At 34.5% G+C, this 23,120-nt stretch overlaps 1 protein-coding gene across 3 annotated transcripts in view; it reads right to left on the bottom strand.

Moving 5' to 3' along the window:
- Positions 1–23,120, bottom strand: part of Rb1cc1 (RB1 inducible coiled-coil 1) — a 53,986-nt gene that overhangs the window by 10,440 nt on the left and 20,426 nt on the right. For 2 of the 3 annotated variants that reach the window (XM_010605534.3, XM_010605536.3), the window contains exons 8-18: positions 19,728–19,898; positions 16,944–17,128; positions 16,549–16,735; positions 16,388–16,469; positions 16,049–16,110; positions 14,046–14,149; positions 13,329–13,455; positions 11,353–13,253; positions 3,250–3,415; positions 1,677–1,785; positions 1,337–1,577 (exon numbers count right to left, since the gene is read on the bottom strand). In XM_010605534.3, coding sequence (XP_010603836.1) covers positions 1,337–1,577; positions 1,677–1,785; positions 3,250–3,415; positions 11,353–13,253; positions 13,329–13,455; positions 14,046–14,149; positions 16,049–16,110; positions 16,388–16,469; positions 16,549–16,735; positions 16,944–17,128; positions 19,728–19,898 — 3,335 coding nt within the window. The remainder of the gene's footprint in view (positions 1–1,336; positions 1,578–1,676; positions 1,786–3,249; positions 3,416–11,352; positions 13,254–13,328; positions 13,456–14,045; positions 14,150–16,048; positions 16,111–16,387; positions 16,470–16,548; positions 16,736–16,943; positions 17,129–19,727; positions 19,899–23,120) is intronic. The other variant, XM_010605537.3, reaches the window with a different exon arrangement.

The following is a 23,120-nucleotide window of genomic DNA, read 5'->3' as shown; positions in this document are numbered from 1 at the left end:
TTTTGAAAAGTGCCCTATTTAAGTTAAGACACCTATCAATACTGTCTGTTCTGTGTATCAGATCAAGATCCTCAAACTTTTTAAATGAGCAAAACTTTTTACATACATTTATCTGGGGATATTTCCTTCCAATTTTCTATTTTTCCCAGATATTAAAAAAACCTATCTATCACCTACATGAGTGAACTCATTTTTTAATAAATGTACTTGAGGTTATATATATACATATAGTTTTCCCAAAACATCACCCTGTTTTTTGTGTTTTTTCTTTTTTGGTACTGGGGATTGAACGCCGACCTTACACCTGCCAGCAGGCAGTGGAACCACTGAGCTAAATCCTCAGCCCCTAATTATGATTTTCATATTTTTGTTTAGTTCTGAATATATCAATTTTTATCCATCTATCAATAAATTCTATGTATAAGCCTCAATATCTACATATCTGTACCCATATAAATACTTCTTTGAATTTCCAGACATAAAGACTATTTCTGTTAATATTAGTGTCTTGAATTTTGAGGCTTCCTTTGTGATTTGACATATACACATTTTTCTTAATTGTTATACTCGATAAAATGGGATTTTTATTGCTTACTTTTGTTGTGAGTGAAGAGTACTATAGTAACAGTGGGTCTTGAAAATTCAGATTCTACTTTTAATGAATTTTTGACTCAGAAAAGTTGGTCAAAGTCACATTTTAAATCACCTATAAGTTAACAACTATTTGGTGAAACATTCTCTCTCAATGAAATTTCCTTATCTTTTTAAAGCCTTTTGCTTTTGAGCTGCTTACTATTTTTTATTACTTGCCTCATTTACCTTTTCCTGTCACATTATATTTGTCTTTTTGAACCATTTTGTTTTACCTGACTCTCCTACATACAGAATGTAGTTGGATGTATTTTTTTTTCTCAAATGGTTTTTGTTTTGTGGTCCTAGGGGCTGAACCCATGGGCACTCTACCACGGAGTTACATCCCCAGCCCTTATTTATTCATTCATAAACTCATTCATTATTTTGAGACAAATCTTGCTCAGTTGCCTGGGCTGGCCTCAAATTTATAATGATCCTGAGAAGCTGGAATTAAAAGCATGTCTTGCTAGTGTTTTGTTTTGATAATTTTCCATACAGCTGGTATTATTCTTGTCATTTTATGTTTTCTAATTACTATATTCTCTTCACATATTTATGCCTTGCCTTTTTGAATTACACTTTATATGGGCTATGGAAAATCAGTAGTTAAAAAATATTTCCTTTCTTCAGTTTTATAATTCACAGAATGTCACTCACTACTAATTTAAAAATTCTTAAGTAACATATTTGAAGACATACTTACTGGACAGACATCATGCTTGTCTCCATTGCTGAATCCACTCTTCCTTCATCTGCTGTCTCCAAGGTTGATCGATCTGCTTCACCTGGGGATCCAGGTGCACATGCTCCATAAAGTTCTGGGGCTGCAGCTACATATGGTGAAGGAACAAAAGTGCTGCTACGCAACTTACTGACTTCCTCTTCAAGCTTTTTCTTTTCCTCAAGCAAACGAGCTCTATCTTCAGAAAGTGATTCTATCAAGTCTGGGGGGGAGGGGTTCAAATGAAATAAGCAATGAAGAAAACTTTCACATATATTTTTTATTTTAAAAGAATTTCAAGATATTACAAAAAAGTACTAACCTTTATCCCGCTCTTGTTGTTGCATTGTACTCTTCAACTTATCACTAAGATCATTTATTATGTTTTCTTTTCTCATTTTCTCTCTTGTTAAAACAGTATTAAAATTGGTCTGAAACAGAATAGTAACTATTTAAATTATCAACATAGTAGCTAAAGTTAGTAAGATAAACCTGAAAATATTCTTTTCTCTGGTATATTTATAAGTGGAGAAGACAGTGTGATTCACAATATCTTTTGAGATTTTTAAGGAAAAAAGTAAATCATCAACAATTTAGGGCCGGGAAAGTAGTTCAGTGGCACAGTGCTTGCCTGGCAAGCACGAGGCCCTGGGTTCAATTCCTGGTACCAAAAAAGAAAAATGAGAAAAAAAGACCAAAAAAAAAAAAAATTCAACAATTTAAAGACTGCTTACATCACTTTTTGAGTACTCTTTCTGTGTTTAGCTAAGTCTCAACTACCACATTAATATCTGAAAGCTAGCTCTATTCTGTCTCTCTTACTTGGGTATTTACAATGGCCACTGGGCTTCTTTATTGTTTAGACTTGAACCAACTTTTGTACACTTTCTTACTAAGAAGTTCATATATCTAGCTATCTGCATGCGGCTTGTGAGAAAGCCAACAATGATCCAACTACTGAATTGCTCTTAAAAAGAAAACTATTTGTTAAAAATTTTGGCTATAAGACTTCATTTAGAAAATCTTATATAAAATTATATATAAAATAGATGAATGATAGCATTATCTAACTTAAATCCATCTGGCTAGTGTTTCCCATTAAAATTTTTTCCAATGTTTTATTTTTTAAATTCCATGCTGGCCTCAAATTCCTAATCCTCTGCCTCATACTCCAGCGCTGAGATCAAAACACTGTGCCACTATTTCTGACTGCACTGCAAAGTTTTAAGAGATCTTTAGTTTTTTAATCAGTGAATAATGGCAATAATGCTGCTGTAATATGGAGATTTAACAAGAAAATAATTTGACATTTTTAGATAAAAATGAAATTCATTAACTATTAACTTCTGGTCAGTAAGCATTCTAGTACAACCCTCAAAAAATGAACATTTAAAATATGGCTTTATGTGAAGCCATTTCTATATTATTTATACACAACAAAATAGACAATATCTGTAATAGAACATCATTTTTATGTACTGTGCTATTTCTGGGATATGAAATTATTATAATTTATAATACACATTTTAAAAAGTACTACTTAAGAACTACTAAGCCAAATTCAAGCCACAAATACAGAGCAAGGTTCTATTACCATTCAATATATTACTATTGCAAACTGGAAGATACTTTAGAAGTCTATCTCTCACAATCTCACTTTTTATATATACTACAAGAAGTTGTAAAATACTAAGAACTCAAGGCCTGGTGGCACATTCCTATAATTTCAGTACTTAGGAGGCTAAGGCAGGAAGGAGTATTGCTGCCAAATTCCAGGCCAACCTGAGATATATACCCTGTCACAAAAAAATAAATAAATAAAAATAAAACCCTTCAATTAGACATCTGTATTTTATACTTGAAGTGTTCAGCTACACAAAGGAATTAGCACGTGCCTGTTGTTCAGCAATCAAAGATGTTCGAACATTTTGCATTTCTTCATTTTTTCTCTTCTCTTGCTCTTCAAGTTGTTCCAGAAACTTAGCTTTTTCTTCCTGAAGCTTTTCTTGAAGCTCAGCAACTAAGCTTGAAGAATCTTCTCTGGTAGATTCAATGACAGGACTTAAAAATTGAATACAGCATTATATTTTTTCTCAAAAATTACAGATGCAATCATAAATATATCAATATCCTATTCAGGCTGTTTATCTTCTACAAACCTAATACAATGAAAAAGGTATCTGTGTGAATTCACTACCTTTATGACTAAAAAGGTTTCTATCAACACGGCTAAGAGTATATACTATATAGTATATACTACATAATTTGAAGCTCCCATTAGAAAATAGTTCAAATGACGGTCAGTTACATATTATGCTAGGATCAGACATCACCTTTGCATCAGGAGGAATTAACCCAACCAATGAAACAGTAACAGTTAAAACAGGTTTTTTTCTCTAGCCCCATTGCTTAGTTTTGTCGAAGCAAGGAACTGTATTTTGAATGTAGGGAGAGCATGAAGCTTTAAAAAAATGATGCAACAAAACTACCCCAGAAATCTAAGAAATATTAACAAAATTTGCTCATACCTCCCCCAACCTGAAATCCACATAATCTTGTCCTATACAGGAATACTCTAGAGACATTAAATTACAATTCAAGGAAGGAGACACTGTTAATTAGGTCAAGCGAAGACTTTTTACTCTATGTGAACATTTCTAATACAATAATATTTCAATAACACAAGTAGAAAATGAACACTGAATTTAAATTAGACTGAATATCTGAACTCTAACACTATGAGGTACTATATAACAAAAAATATAATGAATGGTTCAATTTTTTAAAAAAACTTCATTATGGTAAGAGACACATTTCCATTAATATCCCTCCTCATACTTTCACTCACTTATCTCATCATTCCTACCACTATGTTAAGCAGTACTTCAAAAGACTTTTGTGTCTTTAATTACTGTTGGGGATACCTCAATGTCCAGTATCATTCAAAACATTTTTTTTCATGGTTACTTTGATTTTGGGGAGGAGCCAGAGGTCGCAGACTGAGTGAAGTGGGTGAGCACAAACCATGATGCTTTTTACAAGCTTGCCTTTCTGTTGGGTAGTACTGGACAGTAGGATTCATCTTATTTTTTACCATTCTTGGAAAGAAGCAAAAAAAGGACTTCCAGAACTGCTAGAGATTAAGTGGCAAGAATGATGGCATTTGTGTTTGAAGCAAAGGGGACCATTTGGGAGTGCTAGATTAAAGGCAATGTATCTGTTGTAGTAAACAATTTGATCACATATAAATTTGGGCCTAGTAACAATTTACTTTTTCAAATTACAAAATAAAATGTTCCCATCAATACTCACCCAGTTTCATATTTTCTTAAAGTACGTGATGAGCTGTGTAGTACGGATACATTCTATGCCCATTTCTTTGCATATAAGTATGTGAGGAAGCCCTTTCCCCTAATATTCTCAAGAACACTGTAAACTATTAATATTCTCCAACAGGAAAAAATATTTTAAGTTGACATTTCCTTAATTCCAAGAACACTGGACAATTACTCACATAACTGGTCATTTGTATTTATTCTTTGATCTGTCTGTTCACACCTTCTACAATTTTTCAGTATTATGTGCCTTCTTTGTGATTTGTGGGAAGTCTTTGACATTACACAGTTACTATTCTTAAACTGTGCCATGCAAATGTTTTTTTCCTGGTGGTTGGTCACTAGGGTTCCTTCTGACATATGTACAACCAATGAAGCAATGGCAGGGCTAGGAGAAATTAGACTATGTGTCCTCCTATGAGCATTACTTGTTCATTCAGAATGTTAATGAAGAGATTATGAAAAAAAATCAACTGAAAATTTTATGTTCCACTATGAAAGTTCAAGAAATTACTACTTAAGAGTTCTAATAATAGAATATCCAGAATTAAATGTAGAGACTATTTTTCTAATGTCACATCATTGTAAAGACTTGATTTTTTTCACATACATAACAATCAAGATACTGTAACAAAGAATGTGGAAGCGTCCAAGAGAACCTATGAATCAAACTTCAGAGATTTACAAATATATATAAAAAAGTTCCAGTCTCAGGATATTCTCTTCACTGAACTTTGAGAAATGGTGGTACTCTGCAGGACAGGGAGAGTAGAGGTATCTGAGAGCCCTGAAATCCAATTAATTTGATGGGAATGACAGGATTTTGGTGGCAGAAACCAGTCAGTGGTACAAAAACACCAGACACACAATTGACATGGCTCCATTATAGGCAGCAGAGCCAAAATGGCAATGGAGTCTCAGAAAAATGTTTCTCAAACTTTTAATAGAATGGGTTGATTAAAGGCTATTAGACCAAATTTGAAGTCTCGACACTTTTAAAGCTTTTTGTCAGCCTCATCATAATCTAATCAACCTGTCGGTTACTGAGAATGTAGATTCCAGCAGACTAAATCAAAGTTTTTCCTCAAGTGTGATAAGTTTATAGGTTGATCTATTGACAAAGTAACTCAAAAGCTTGGTGATTATTATAATTATTTATACATTTTGCTATCCATTTCAAAGGAGCGTACTTTCTTTAAAACTCTATAGGTGGAACTATCAAACATAATAGGATTTAAAGCTCTTGTCTTCTCTAGATAAATCATTAAAGTATATGTCTATAACCTGAATACTAAAAGTTCTAATGTGATCTAATCTGATCTTGGATGTGTTAATTTAGCCCCATCTTCCTTCCTGATAATTGACTCTTAGTTCCTAAGTGTCATTACTGTCCTTTTTCTGATGCATGCTCATACTTCTTGGCTTTAGGATTGACATTTTTTAGTCTTCATTTGCCATTACCTGTTATGTAATACCTGAATAACTGGTATGGGACAGACTGGACTTGATTTAATCTAGAGTTAGTTCTGTCTGCTGTGAGATGGAAGAGAGATACAGCAATAAATGCCAGTATCACAGATAGCAGACCTACAGTGTTTGATTCCTTTCAAAAGTATTGCAGATTGTTCACCAAAACAGTTGTATGCACCTACATAATTACCCAATAAAGTATAACATACAAGTTTGATCACAGACTGGCAGTTAATTTCAATATTTCTGATCAAGCAGTTGGACAATGACACTATTTTAGCCAGCATTTTAAAAATAATTGAGCTTATTTTGCCATGTATACTAATTTCCTTTTCTCTGCGGATTTTCTCCTTGTATGCTTTACTGATTTTTGTTTTATACCTTACTCTTTGATGAAAATTCTCAAACGTATCAAATTTCTGTAAGAAAAAGGCTATTAGATCGATAGTAAGATTTATAATGTACAGATTATGTAAATGAGCTCTTTGAATACCAAACTGTTCTGTACTCACCTTTCTTGCGATGGTGAGATATGATACTGTCTACATGAGATGCAGTGAGGTAAATGAGTTAGGTGTATGGTGATGTACCTTCAAACTACTACTGACCTTTTGATGAAACATGAGAAGGCTCATTGAGCCACAATGATGCTAGGCGATGAAGTGAAACCATGCCTGAGGGAGCAGCTATTCTACTTACAAAGCAAGTGACAACTGGGTTCCCACAGAATCCAGTTTGTCAATCTCTGGTATAGATTATAAAACCAGTTTGCTTCTACTTATACAAGTAGCAATATTCTTTCACAATCTAATCTTGGGATTACATTTCAGTCCTGGTAAAATCTAGTTAGCAGGATTCCCCCCACCCCCGCCCTTGAATCTGGCCTCAAATATTGAGAGGCTGATCTTGCATGACAGTTCTCTTAGCAATTTAGGCATCATCAAAAATGCCTGACCCTAATGAGCAATTTCATTGCTTATACTTGATTATCTTGGAAGATCACTGAAGCTAATGTTGAGTGAAGTATTCTCTTTCCCTAAAATGTAATTCTTCAGTGTGAAAAATCTAGCTGGAATATTCCACAGGACATTATACTGATCTAATACTTTCATTAAAAATGTTACATGGTCCTACTAAATAGTAAACAGCACCTACCTAAACTACCTGAGCAAAACAAATGCATGGCAGAGTGGACAGTGAAGCCCATGAAAATTCAGGGAGCTCTATACAGTAAGATTTTAAAATGTGCAGTGGTCCAGAACATATGGACAAATTATACTTTATCTTAACACATCAAGTCATCAAGATGAGTAAGCATAGAAATAATCCTTTATCAAGCAGGTTTTACATATACAACTTCAGGTCCTAAAGGCACGATGAAGGTACCGAAGCTTCACATTCCTGCTTGTCTTCTGCGCCTGTAACTATGGCATTCACTACGAGGGATAAATGTTGGCAGGCCTGGTTCCTGATGATTCTGCATGACATGCTGCCATTCTTTCAAAGCACAGGTGAGGAGGCATCAGCATCACACTGACGGCTGGCCCTGAAGAATGGAAGCAAAGAAGGGAAATCTTCCCGGGGGCATAGTGGCAATATATCAGGCAGTATACCTGAAGTTATTTAAAAGGGGAAAGGCCATGGGTATAGACCTACAATGATTCCTGCAAACTGGGTAAAATGTTTGCCTGTACAGTGAAGAAAGGAGCTAGACTAAAATCTGGCAACAAGAAATTTGTGGAAGAATATGAATGGATCAAAATGAGGTTAAAATGTGAAGACCTGAAAATCCTCTGAGGATATTATTCACACTGCAAGGCAACTGTTACTAATCACAAGGGCAAAATGAATGTTTCAATGGACACCATTTACCTTTGCCCCAGTAAGACCCATCTCTATTCCAAAGACTCTTGAAAAAACACTGAAGGAAGCGTATCATTCTACACATTAAGCAACAGACGCGGAGATCCCTATATTACAGTGTTTCATTAGCAGGCCCCTGATGGCAGGGTTGCCCTGGATTGCAACCATTATGAAAGGAAGAATAATCTGTCTTAATAAGGCCAGGTGTTATCTACCTGGATCACAATATTTCCTCCAAAACCACCATTCCTTAATTTAAAAACTGCTGTATTTACAAGACTTGCTTCGGAACAAAGGAATTTTAGAAAAAGATGTGTATACGTGACTTCACACCCATGGAACTAACTGGTCTTGCCACATATGCCAACTCTGAAAACAGTTGGCCCAATAAATTGTGAACCAATCTACTCACAGTACCAGATGTGTGACATTTCACACAGCAAGGGTAATATCCAAATGTAGTACATGCTCTGAACCAGAAAACACTATGTGATACGAACTCTCCCACAATCTGGATAGATTGGAGAAACAGAAATGAAAAATTGGAATCACTATTACTCCAAGAAACTGTAAGTAAAAAATTATAACTCTGGGCCATACTGGCTTAGAAAGATGATTAAGTTCCACAAAACAAAAACTCCTTAAACCAGTAGACACAAACAAGATCCTACTTGAAAAAGAAGAAACTTATACTACTATTTGGCCTCTTGGGGCTCCTTATGCTATTGAACCAACAGGGGGAGAAAAAAGAAGTGTAAAGCTCCCACATTGATGACTGAACTTCATTATCAACGAGAAATAGGTTGCTTCTATACAATGAGGGCAAGAAGAAATATTAATGGAATACCAAGGGATGTTTTTTGGCACTGGCTATGGAACTGCAAAAAAAAAAAAAAAAAAAAAAAAAAAAAAAAAAAAGTTAACATAAAAAATTTCTTTAAAACATCTCATTCCCTCCACTGAAGAACAGCCTTATTTTGCACTGACTTTCATTAAAGTGGCCACACCCCATTGCCACCAAAAAAGAGTGACATATTGTGAAACAAAAAAAAAAAAAAAAAAAAAAAAGAATAGAAAACTACAGCAACTAAATTGATGGCAGTCTGTTAACAAACATTTAAACCACGGAGATCAGGTAACAAACTAAGATTAGATGGGGCACTGGCTAAGGTCAAAAATAAAATGGGTAATGAAAGGAAGCTGCAAATACCTGCTAGAGTTACAAGGCTAATCACAGAAATAAAATCTATTAAGCTGTACATATAACCCAATTTTTGTCCTTATCACCATCTTTTATTCCCCTACTTGGTAACAAAATTAAAGTATGATAATGGTAGTTATCTAAGAGATTGTGACAGACAAGAATACAAAATGAACATCAAGTTCACCCTAGAAATGACATCAGTTTAGGTTGTGCCTTTTGAAGAGTGGGTAAGGATATCTGAGGTGATATGAGAGGCATAACTTGCATCACATCAAACAAAAATGTCATTGAAATTTCTTTATTTAGAAGTTCAATAAGGAAAAAAGAAATGTCTAAATGCTGACTTTAAGACAGGGTAACCCGTGCTGTACTGTACTGTTCCCTAAGTAATGCCCTCACACCCTCATGATTGCATACACACTGCAATACAGAGTCTCCATTTCCAAGAATCCCCTGTATGGCTTCAAGTCTGCCACGAAAAGAACACCTTTTGGTGTTTGGAAGGTAGAAGTTAGCCCAGACTTATTCTCCAGAGGTGGTTGTAGCCAGGTGCAGTCTCATGGTAGCTTCCTGAAAAGTAACTGAGAATTACTCATTTTGTGCTGCAGATTAAGCTAGATCATTGGTGCTTTGAAGATTCTTGAATGTTGTAGCAGGTTCCAAAGTGAGACAGGAAGAACCATCAGCTGTGAGGAGTGCTTCAGTATAATTTCCTGATTTCACTTAGAGCTTGATAAAAGACTCTCTCCAAATAAACTTTAATCAGGCTCTTCTAGGCCTCTATGCTTTGACCTTGGCATCTGTTCTTGTTGGGCCTGCATTACCCAATTGTAGCAAGAGGCTTAGTAAGGCACTTTAGAGAGAACTCCCCACCCTTGATTTTTGATAGCTTTCAAAATATGATCAAATTCCTTAGTCCATACTCTTGACATCTTATCAATCTGGCTTGTCTTCAGCAAGAATCCTTTTAGGCCAGACTTCCCCATATTCCAGACGTTTCCTGAGAATTAAATGTCCATCTACTACACTCTATCCTGCTGTTGGGCTACAAACTGCAGTTTTTCTTGTATGTAGAATTGACCTCAGTTCTATACTGAGGTCTCTTTTCCCCTACTGCATTAGTTTCTTACCATTTTAACTACTGTTCAGCTCTGGTCCTCTGTCAAGCTTTCCTTAGCAATGACTCCACTGACCTCTGTTCTCTCAACTCGGTAAACATTCATGCAAGTCCTAAATCTGTTAAATCTAACTCCTCCTAGAATACACAAGAGCTATTTTCAAACCAGAAGGGAAAGTTTTACCTGTATATCAAATATGTAAGTATTACATAGCAGACAGAGACCATTTAGAAGCAGTAAGGCAAGAAATGGCTTAAAATATACAACATACATACACCTACAAATATATTCACTTTGAGAATTAATGATAGAATAAATGATACCTGATGCTCTAGAAAATGTTTATTGGGCTACAAAATCCTGTCACAAATTTTTAAAGGTAGAAATACTAAAAGACTACCCTCTGTGATTAAGGGGATTAACAGTAAGACAGTAACAATGATAAAAATGTAAAAACAAGCAAACCAAAAACCTCAGCCCACAACCACAGTATCAAATCTGGAATTTAAAAACATTATCTTTTCAATCACAGAGAAAATAACTGCAACTGTATATAAAGTAATAATAATGAGAAAATTGTACATATTCCCTATCTATGATTTAGCTTTTGCTAAACAATTCTCAGAGCAAACTTTTATACTTTTTAATACATACATACATATATATAAACAAAATATAAAGAGAACAAAAGCAAATAATTTTCAAGTAATGAATTTAGTGTGAATCAAATCAATTGAAAACTGAAAAAGTACCGTACCTCAAAACATTTTAAAATTTCCAGAAAAAGTTATGTCTCTGGAAATCAAAACACAAATTTTTAAAAGAAACTAATGAATTTATATAGTGTAACATTTTAATTTACAAGAAACACTATTTAAATTTACTTCATGAAAATGTTCTGGCTGCTACATTTACCGAAAGTACATGAATAAATCAAAGTACTATGATTACATGCACACACCTGAATCATCAACATTTTCATTTTATAATTCAGACTAAAGTTCTTACCTTTTTGCTATTTGATTTTCAAGATGTTTAATTTTTTCTAATAACTCTTTCTCAACAACTTCTCTCTCCAATTTAAATTCTTTTAGGGCAGTCTGAATAGCTTCATCTTTTTCACAATTAAGCTTCTGAATTAACTGTTCTCTCTCTTGTTCATGGCTCATAACCAATCTCTCTTGGTCTTTCTCAAGGTTCTGTATAATGACTTCATATTTCTCTTCTTGTTGGGTGATTTTTTCATCTTTTTGTTTTTCAAGAACACACAATTCTGAATCCAATTTATTCTGCAGTTCAAGTACTTGTTCTTTTAGGTTTTTTTCTATTTCAAATGCTTGGTGATGCAAAGATGTTACTTTATCTAATTCAGCTTTAAGTATGCCAGATTCTTCTTCGTGTCTACTAATTAACTCTGAAATGCATTGATCCTTTTCAATTGTCATTAAAGTTCTTAGCTCTGCTAAGCCCACCTGATAATTTTCATTATTATTGTGAATCTTCTGGTTTAACTGACTTATCTCTGTTCTCAAGTTTTCTGTTTCTTTTTCAAGAAGACATTCTAATGTTTCTTTCTGCTGCATTCTGCTTTCTTCCAGCAACATTTTTATTTCATCAGTTTCTGCTTCCTTCAGTGCAAGCTCAACCTCCAACTTACATCTCATGTCTGACAAATCAGAAACCTTGAGTTTTAATTCCTGCAGCTGCTGTTCTTTTTCATGGATAGCTATGGCATGAGAGTCTTGTAGTTGATCAATTCTTTGTTGATTTTCCTGTTTTAATTTCTCCAAAGAAATTTTGTGGTCTGTCATAACTTTGTCAAACTCCTGTGTGTGCCTGACGTGCAATGTGTCTTCTAATTCTTTTAGGTGGCTTTGCTCTAAGCACTGAAGTTCTGCCCTCAATAACTCAATTTTCTCATCATTTTCAACATGGAGCTTTTTTAAATCTTCTAACACAACTTCTCTTGACTGTTTCAATTCGTTTATTTCACAATTTTGAGTGTGCATTATATTTTCCATTTCCAACAATTTCTGATCCTTTTCATTCTGCAGGCAGATGACAGCTTCTTTTTCATGTTTAACCAAAGCAAATTCACTATCTTTATTTTGTAAAACTTCCTCAAGATATACCAAGTCTCCTTCCAATTTTTTAATTTTGTTTTCATTTTCTTCACTCTCCTTAATTAATGCATTGACTTTACCTTCATATTCAGTTTTCAAAGACTGTAGTTCTTTTTGATGCTTTTCTTTTAGTGTTATTTCCAGGGAACATTTTACTTTTTCAATAATATTTCTTATTTCTATTGCTGTACATTTTAAAGAATTTGAGAAGTCACACTGTTCTTTTTGTACAAATGTTTTGAAATGGCAAAGATCTTCCTTAATGGTTTGTATACTAAAATGAAAATCTTGGGCAACAACTCTACATTTTTCCAACTGGACATTCAGAGAAGCACGATCTCCAAAATCCTCTTTACCACATATATTTGTATCTTGCATACGTCTACTATCTATCGCATTGATAACCGATGAATAGAGTGATTCCACCATCATTTCTGGACTCTGGGGATCACTTATAGGATTAGGAGATGATAAGTTTTCTTCTATCACAAACTCATTCACAGCAGACATAAAATCTGACTCAGGACTTTCTGCTAATGAATCTAAGTCTAAAGAAACTTGGTGAATAGTTTGTTCAATGTTTGGATGGGGTATAGTTTCAAAATCAAATGTATGTGCATCAATGCTATCTGGAGATAATTCTTCTAAGGGACAAACTGCAGGACACAAGGGACCCTGAACAGTGAGTGGAGGGGGAGTTCTCGGTGAGGTAGTAGTTGTAATTCCTGCTGCACTTTCTGTCCGTGGGGAAGAAGCCGACTGAGGGGATGCTTGACTCACAGATGCCTAGAACACAGAGAGAAAGGCTTAAAAGAACTGCAGCAATGTAAGCTGCTATCCTAATGAAAGAACTTCACTTGCCTTTTGTTCATTCAGGAGATCTGTAATGGTCTGTGACATTTCATCCAAACTTTGTGCTGCTTTTACCAAGTTATGTAGGGCAAGTACATGCTGGTGTAGAGGTTCAAAGTCACAAAGTAAAGGAACCCTGAAAGAGAATGAAAGCAAATTAGATGTCTGGTTTCTTAACCAAAAGAGAGATAAATGTAAACAAATTATCTCACTGTTAAATAAGCATGATCACTTTACTAATCAATGAAAGGAAATTTTGAAGAAACTTGAATCATAATTATTAAAGTTCTAAGCTAGAAATCTCCCAATAATACATCAAGTCAGAATGACTACAAAACATTAAGAATACTGCGTAAGGCCAAGTATGGTGATGCACACCTGTAATCTCAGTGTTTGAGGCCCAGTTGAGCTACATAGTAAATTTAAGGCCACCCTGGACTACATGACAACATTCCTCTAAACATGAAACAAAACAAAACACATTTAAAAGAAACCAGTCTAGGGATAAGGATTTAGCTCAGTGGTGCTGCTGTTTACCTCAAAAGTGGAAGGTCCTGAGTTTGATCCCTGGCACCAAAATAAATGAATGAATGAATGAATAAAATCTATCATAAAATATTTCTTTATCCCAGCATCTCCTAAGAGTATTGATCTGCCTTTGCATACCACCAAACAAATGAAAATATTTTAAGGTTATAACTTGGGTTAAAAAATACTGACATTTACCTGAGAAATGGCTGAACTTCAGAAGGACAAAATGATTGCAGAAACTGTAAATCTTTTAATGAAATATCCGGAAGTTCACAGTCAAACTTTCGAGGCTTCTGAGTCTGTATCAAAAAAGTTTTCTTAACCAAAAAAATCTAAAGGATTAATTATATATGGTTTCTTACTATAATTAAATTCAACATAAATTGGCAAACTTGTTTCAAATGATCTAAACACAAGAGGGAATACAACTATAAAGAAACAACATTTAAAGCAGACATGGTAAATTATTTTTTGAACCTTTAACAAACTGAGATATGAGCTGTTCATGATCAGTTACCTGTTACTCCTTTTGTTTTCAGCATCATTTTATGGGAATTCTAGTATTCCCATCAACTTTAAATGAAAACATCTGTTGCACTGCTGCATATACTACTCACAAATTTTTCCTTGATGTATACCCTGATCATGAAAGACCTCTCTAGCCATCTTTCTCTTCCTATTACCATGCCTTACTGTTGAATCATGGTAGTGCTATTTTGTTCATGTAACATTTCCTGCCTTACTCTTCCCATAACATTTCCTCTACATTTTCTAAAATACAAACTCTTGGATCAATTTGAACAAAAAGTGGAAACAACTATCATTCTTTCTTTACAGTTATCACCAAGAATGGCACATTTTAAAATAACTTTTAATCACTACTCAAGAAGATACAGAAATGTCAAAATGCCCGTCATAAAAAAGGGTTCTGGGATAAATGAACATGGGGGGTCCCACAGGTATTAAAATTATACTTACTTAAAACCCTAAGAAATCCTGCAATAGAGAAATATGTTTAAAGCCAAGGAACTGACATGAGAGCGGAGATAGTGGGAGAACACTATCATCTAAATTTTTTGATCATTCATATTTTCTTTCACATTTTACAAAAATTAATGAACACAGATAACACTGATTTAGAAATACCCCAAAGTAATTTTTCACTGTTTAATCAGTTCCATTATGGTTCATATCTAGATGTCCCCCCACAAAGCCTCATACACTCATATGGTGGGGATTCTGGGGGGTTGATTGTATTTGGGGGGAAGGATACTCCTCAGTGTCTTAGTCCACTGATGAGTTTATAGCTTAATGTGATGTTGGGAGGTGAAGCCTGGTAGGAGGAGGAGGATCACTGGGGGTTTGCTGGAAAGATTTATCTCCCTTCCTCTTCCGTTCTTCCCCCTCCTTCCTGACCACCACACCCTCCTGTGCTTATCTTCTCTGCCAAACTGTCCTGCCTTGGAGCCAGTGAATATGGACTGAATACTCTACAAACTGTAAGCCAAAACAAACTTCTCCTTTAATTTGTTAGTGTTGGGTAATGTGTCCCATTTTGAGTAAAATAACTAAGACATCTTCCATTTTAATGTCAGGACATTACAGAGTGGGAGTGCCAAAGGAGCAAAAGCAGAAAGCAGTAGGAAAACAGGAAGAAAGAATGGGAAAAGGAAAGGCGGGAGGAGAGAAAAGGGGGGCGACCCCTAGAAAAGAAGTAGGAAATTGGGTACAGTGGTGCGTGACTAAAATTCCAGAACTTTGGAGGCTGAGGCAGGAGGACTGAGTGAGTTCTAGGCCAGTCTGGACTGCATAGCAAGGCTCTATCTCAAAAAAATAAAACCAAATAAAGAAAAGCAGATGGTGGGGAGGGGGTGGATATGACGTCCTGCTAATCCTAACAGCATAATAAGGGATATCTTCATGTGTGTCAAGAGTTCTGATCAAAGGCTTTATGGCACTGGGCATGGCAGCCTGAACTACATAGTGACACCTTGTCTGTGTCTGTCTGTCTGTCTCTCACACACACACAAACACTCACACACACAGCTTCATATCTACTGACTTTTAAAGCCAAAAATATTTTGTCATTGATTTAATAAAAATTACGATGTTTTTCCCTGACAAATACCATTACTGGGGGGGTGGGGCGTGGGGCTAGAATATACAAGCTTAGTCATGATTAGAAAATAAATACATACACAAAAGGAAGGTGGCCAGGAGTCCAGTCCTCTAAATAGGCGATTTCTTAAAAAGGACTTCCCTATATGAAGAAATTAACAATATAGTTATTTTACATCTTTCATTGAGACCAAAAAAAAAAAAAAAATCTTAAGATTTTTGAAAAAGTAATGTTTGACAATGCATGACATTTAAAACGTAACAAAAGAATGGACTTTGTAAGCTTTAAAAAAACCCGTTTTCTATATCTCAATGTAATTAATATCAAGTAAATGAGTAAAAATACTATAATTTACATATATGAAATAAAAACTTTTTAAAAAAAAGTAAATGAAGTTTTATAAATGAAGAATACTTACTAAATACTTTCCCAAAGGATTCCCTTTTAGACTTTTCAGCTTCATACAATCGCTTTCCATCTTTGACTAAAGCACCAGCCCACTAGAAGAGAAAAATGTATGTTAATAACATATACCAATTAATGTTCACATATAATTACAACAGAATTGAAATTGCATACCTCCCTGTAGTGTTTAATGAACATTTTTCTCCTTACAACCTCAACAACAGCTAAGCAATACATCTGAGGAACAGTACTAAGGGCTTCAACAATTTTGACTCTTTCTAACAGCTCTATCACAAGGCGGAGCAAAGCTTGCAATTTTTCTCCATCTTGATCAGCATGAAGCATCACAAAGCAACACCACCTATGGAATAAAATCCATTATTTTCAACAGTCAGAGAAATGCATTAAAAATAATTTAAGTAAGCTAAGGAAATCAAAATGCACATGACCTATAAAAATAATCCTCAAGTTGTAGTTGAATAAAAGTAGCGATGGAAAATTACTCCATCACTGAGAAGAAATAAACATCAACTATAAGATTCTAAACTAGATATAATGGAATCACTTACTTCAATCTGACATGTAGATTATTTGCTAGTTCTTGTTTGGCAGTGGTACACTTTTGTTTAATATCCAATAATTTTCTATGGTTTTGCAACATAATCATCAACTGGTTTGCATGACTCAGGCACAAATCAGGTAATACAGATGCATCCTTCAAATTCTCAGCTCTCATCTGATTAGCTAAAAATCCCTTTGAGGAAAAGTATTTCAAAAAACATTTAATTTTATTCCATGAACAACAAACATTCACTTATGAAAAAATCTTTGTGAAACAAATTGTTCTTTGAAACAAGATGTTAAAATCTAATTTTCTGAATTCACCAGATGTATTCCTAACATAATTCCTAGAATCAAGAAATATTTACTTTTCAAACTCAAAAAACCATAAAGGACAACACATAAAACAAACAAAGAGATTAGAAATATAACTGGTATAATAAGTTATACATAATAAATTCATATAAATATATAGATTATATATGATAAATTTTTAGAAAAACATTAAGATAGGGTGGCAAATGACAATTCAGAGGAAATACATATGAAACACTGAAAAGGGTGAAATTACTATTTATTGGGGAGTATTGATAGATTTAGATTTTGCTTTTATAAAAGGCATCATTGCACATTACTAATATTTAAAATGGACATACAGCTTAAGACTAGCAATTCCATTATTAGGCACTGTGCTTAAAGAAATACTAGATTATACATGTAAAGACAGATGTATTGGGATGTTAAAATAATATCTGTAATTAAAAAAAAATGGTAGTGCAAACCTGCAATCCCAGCGCTCAGGAGGCTGAAGCAAGAGGACCACAAGTTCAAGGCCAGCCTAGGCTACAGAATGACAAGCCCAGCCTGGACTATATAGCAAGCTCCTGACTCAAGCAAGCAAGCACGCAAACAAATACAAAACAAAACAAAAAATACACAAATAGAAAAAAATATGCTTAAGTAAATTATGTTTGATTTATTTTATGGATGGCTAAAATGAATGACCCTGGAGAAGCATCAAGAGATCAGAAATGCAAAGATCTGTCCAGAGAAAGAGTAGTTTGTGGCTGTGGGTATGGGAGAGCTAAGAAAGCAAAAGGACTAGTTATGATCCAGAGCTTAGGCTCCAAGGGAAGCAGAACAGGAAGGAAACTAAAAATGTTTTATCTTAGGTATTTCCTCTGATTCCTTAGGTGGTCATCAAACTATTATGTACTAGTCAACCATCCTACTTCCATGTAGAACTAAGTAATTAAAAAACTGGAGACGAGAGCTGGCCAAGACAATGGAACACTTTGGATTTGTGTCTCTTAAAGCTACATCCTAAAGTCATTCCAAGGAACAAACCAACTTCTAATCATATAAATGTCTGAGACCCGGTTAAAGTGATTAAAGATTATGACTGCCCCAGTCAAAAGCAAACACAAATTCTTTGAAACGTTAAAGAGAAATCCAACACTTAGGCTATCATAGGCTTGACTAATTCTTTGTTTTTTTTTTTTCTTACTAAAAGTAATCAAGAATGTGAAAAGGTAGGATTTGCAGCAATACAAACTATAAGAAACAACAGAAAATACCAACAGACAGATATAGGTAACGGAATAACTCAGAAATTTTAAAAATTACTGTGTGCTCAATCTGATTAAAGAGATAATATGTAAGCCTGAATATTTTGACAGAAAATTTCAAACTATATAAACAAAAAGAAACAAATTGTGAGGCTGAAAAAATAGCAACAGAAATAAGAAGCTAATAGTTAACTACATCTACTCATCTACTGTTAAATAGGTCAAAATTAAGTATCTAAAAAGAATATGGTTAAGGTCTACCTAAAATGTGAAATTGGAACCAATGAATGAAATGGAGAAGTGAGGTAAATGCCAAAAGAATTTGGGAACTTTCATAAAGCCAAGATTCAAACATCACACGACCAAAGCAGGATCAACACAAAAGCCACACATTGTCATATCATAGCCAAAATGCTAACAAACAACCAAACAAACAAAAAAAATCAAACCAAATGCAAAGTACCTATAGTGCACAACTAACAGCCAAATATTCTATACCAAGCAAAAATATCTTCCAGAAATCAGAGAAATTTTAGAGATTTCCAAATGACAAATCTGTCACTGAAAAGAAACATTAAAGGACATTCTAGTTACATCAGCCTAGACTACATGAAGGATATTTTTTACTTTGAAAAATACAGGAAAAAGGCTAATTGGGGGATATGCTTTTCATGCAGCCTCCTCAAAGAGTATACGTAGAGGAAAATTACTGGCAGAGGAGAGTAAAACTAGAAAACTTCCAATTAGAATCCAATTATGAAATGCAACTGTTTGGTTCCAAGCTGTTTTGCATTAGTACTTGTCACGGTGGGAGGAAAAAAAAGTGATTACGAATAAAGTATTTTTAAATTCTTTAAGAGTCAATTATTTTTCTTCTCTCCTTTAAACCTTTCTCCTTTATTTCTCATACTTTTTACTGTTTAGAGGAGGAACCAGGAGGTACTCAAATGTCTAATAGTACAATGACTGCCTTTGTATTTTTAATTTTAACACAGCAATGAATATTGATCTCCCCAAGATGTGAGCAGCACTTCATGGCTTTATATTTTAGCTTTGATCTATAGCAGACTGGGGTCACTTTATTTGACTAAACTCATCCACTTACAACAATATGCCTTTATTTTTATTACACAGAACAATACATATCAAATCGATACAGCACATAAAATACTTACATAGACAAAGTACAAATTCTTTTTCCTGATAGAGGTCAGAAATAAGTACCTGAGCGAGCTCTTTCTGTTCGTTCACCAGCCGGCCACAGCTGGCAATCATCTGGTCCAGGGCATATAGACGATCTTCAAGCCCTTTAATGGCTTTCATATTCTGATTATCAAGTTTGGCAATAGTTTGATGGCATTCTACTATAAATGGTCTGATAATCTTTGGATCAAGCTGAGTAACAAGGAAATAAATATGAATAAAATTTTCAATATATAATTTAAAATGTTATTTAAAAATTTTTCATATACAGCATCAGAGAAAGAGAAAAAGTATTAGAAAAGGAGAAAATTATTAGCTCAGTGGTTCTGCCGCCTGCTTCGCAAGCACATGCCCCCCCCCCGCCCAGTTTGATCCCTGGTACCCAAAACAAAACAAAACAAACAAAAACAATGTATGGAATATATAAAAGCCTCCAGGAATGTCAAGAACAAGATAGTATCAGCTAGGGATTTAGCTCAGTGGCACAGTGCTGCGGTGACACTGCCTCACAGGTGAGGCTGCCTCACAAGCGGCAAGGTCCTGAGTTTTATCCCTGGTAGCAAAACAAACAAACAAACAAACAAACAAAAAGGAACAAGATAGTATCTTTAAAAATGCATAATGAATATTCTAGTATATAATTTAAGAATATAGTTCCAAGAATCACTCATTTCAATGAAAGCCGCCATTTAATTATCAATATCCTTCAGAAAATGTTACTTTCAAGGTCTTATAAAGTACAGCAGAGTTAATAACTCATCAATCTGACTTCTCTCTAAAATACAAAAGCTTCTCTGATCAGTGCTACTTGCCCATCTTGGAAACACAAAATAAATCTTTCTTGGTCTCTATCTCAGGAATGAATGGGCTTGATCAACTATGCTTTCTTATTCTTTATTCCCTCCTGATTTCTGGCTTTAATTCTACAAAATTTTCTGGAATTTATGGAATCTAAAAACTGTTCAACATTGCTGCTTTTATTTACCTGACAGACTATCTTATACTACCCATCTTTCTATCTGCATTTTCCATGAAAACGTTGGTCAGAAAGTCACATGACCTTGCTTCACTCAATGCTCCTGTATATATTTAGCCAAGCAGACATTTCCCACACTCTACACATTTGAGGACATTTCTTCTGCTGGTTCCTTCATAGCATCCTTCACTAGATCCTTTCCCTCTAAATCTTCACATAAAGATGATGCAGAAGGACACTGTCCTCAGCCTGTTTTTATCCTTCTCTATATAATTTTAGCATTAAGCACAGCTTAATAGTAGGCAACTCCCAAGCTAGTACAAACTTTAATCTAACTCACAAATTCTCAAACTATTTCTGAATGTCTCTTAATTCCTACAGGTGGATATCAACTACATTATTTATTACTGATTTATGATAGTCATCTCTTGATGAAATTCCTAGCATAGCTTCTTTCTGCCCACAAATAACATGCCCGATACAGTAAACACTTCAGTGATCCAACACAGGTAAATCTTTTCACATCTATTTTAGTCTGGATACAAATTACTTCCAGAAAAACTGCACTTTTCTACTTCTGCTTTTTACCATATGAGTTGTCATGGCTCATTCTTTGAACCCGTCTTTATTTCTGTCTTTATTCCTACTCAAACTTCACAACCTGCTTCGTGATGTCTTCTATAGTCAAAAGGACTGTGACTTTTTCTTGTACCAATGAACTTAATGAAAAAAAAAGGACTGTGACTTATTACATAGTACTTGCTTTATACAATACTGATGTTGAGCTTATGTGACTGATTCCTCACTTTTATCAAGTTTGTGGCAACCTGAGGAAAAGGCACACATATTTCCATTGTGTAGCATGAAAAAAAAAAGCTATTTATGTAAATTACTAGGGCGATAAAAAGGCAATTTATGCAAAATCACAACTATATGTAAATTTAACATGACAATAACTTCAGGAAAATAAACTATAAACTGGGGTGCCTCATAAATGTTTCTGCATTTCATAATTCATTTGAAACTATAATACAACTACACTGGCAAACATGGAAGAGAATTACAGATTATTTAACAATTTCCACATATCTTACTGTAGTTTAATATTTTATTCTGTTGGTGTACACCTGTAATCCCAGAACTGGTAGGATATTAAAAAAGGAGGATCACCAATTTTTTAAGCCCAGCTTGAGGAACTTAGCCAGATCCTATCCCAAAAGAAAAAAATAAAGGTCTGAGGGAGGTGTCTAAAAGATGCAGCTCAGTGCAAAGGCCATGGTTCAATCCCCACTATTATCAAAAGAAAAAATAATTATTCCATTTGTTGGCAGACAAAGTAAAATTTCCAAATAAAGTGTTTGAAGAAATGCTTTAGAAGGTATACATTCATATCACAGAATCATACTAATACTTATTTTGCAAACTTTCAGCACATGACACTTATTCCCACACTAATTTTTACTCTTGGGGGCTCAGTATTTGATTAGCTATAGTCACAGCATCTATCATTGCCTTAGAGAAGAAATTATAAAAACAAAAATTTCTTGCCCTCTCCATTCTTAACTATCACATCCCCAACCCTTCCCTCTTAGCAACTAAGATTCCCTAAGATCACAAGTTTGGCTGAAGGAAATGCTGAAGAATCAATGAACTATTGGGCAGCATATACGTGAGCCACATGCACGCACTTCCAATTATTAGTTATCAGAAGCACAAATTAGGTTTGTCTTTTGTAATGTAATTTAAAATAAACATATTAAGAGTCAAGAACATACTGAAATCTAATGGAGCAACAATTATAATTACTGACAGATTAAAACTGGAGAGAAAACTAAGTAATTCACAAAACTAAAATCTATCAATCTACACAAATATAAAACTGAAGATTAAAATTGTTAAGTGACTTATAAATGACAGGAGTAATAAATGTCACTGGTAGGATTGAAATCCTTGTCATCTCAAATCCTAAGTTCCAAAATATGTAAGTTTCAACAATTTTGTGGAGAACGCTACTGAATTTGGCAGTTGGAAACACATGTTTATTGGACTGAAGTATTAAATGTACCACCTTACACAAAAAATTGCTTCAATTGCCATCAAATCAGCACTTTTTAATTACTTCATCAGCAGTCAGCATTAATGCTACCAGATGATAATAGCTTAGTTGTTTTGGACAACTATTTAATAAATGTGAGATAAAAAGAAAGTATCCTTGATCCAAGAGAATCTCAAGTTCAATTTACTGAGAAATGAGTCTGGTGACAACATGAAAAATACAGATAGGAGCTGGGTGTGGTGGCACATGCTGGTAATCCCAGCACTTAGGAGGCTGAGGCAGGAGGATCTCTGTGAGTCCTAGACCAGCCTGGGCTATACAGTAAGATCCAGGACAGTCTCAACTACATAGTGAGACAGATAGGAGGGGGAAAAAAAAAAAA

This window comes from Fukomys damarensis, unplaced genomic scaffold (assembly GCF_012274545.1).
Source record: "Fukomys damarensis isolate Sample0158 unplaced genomic scaffold, DMR_v1.0_HiC HiC_scaffold_5, whole genome shotgun sequence".
Lineage (NCBI taxonomy): Eukaryota > Metazoa > Chordata > Mammalia > Rodentia > Bathyergidae > Fukomys > Fukomys damarensis.
This window is presented reverse-complemented; position numbering and strand designations above follow the sequence as displayed.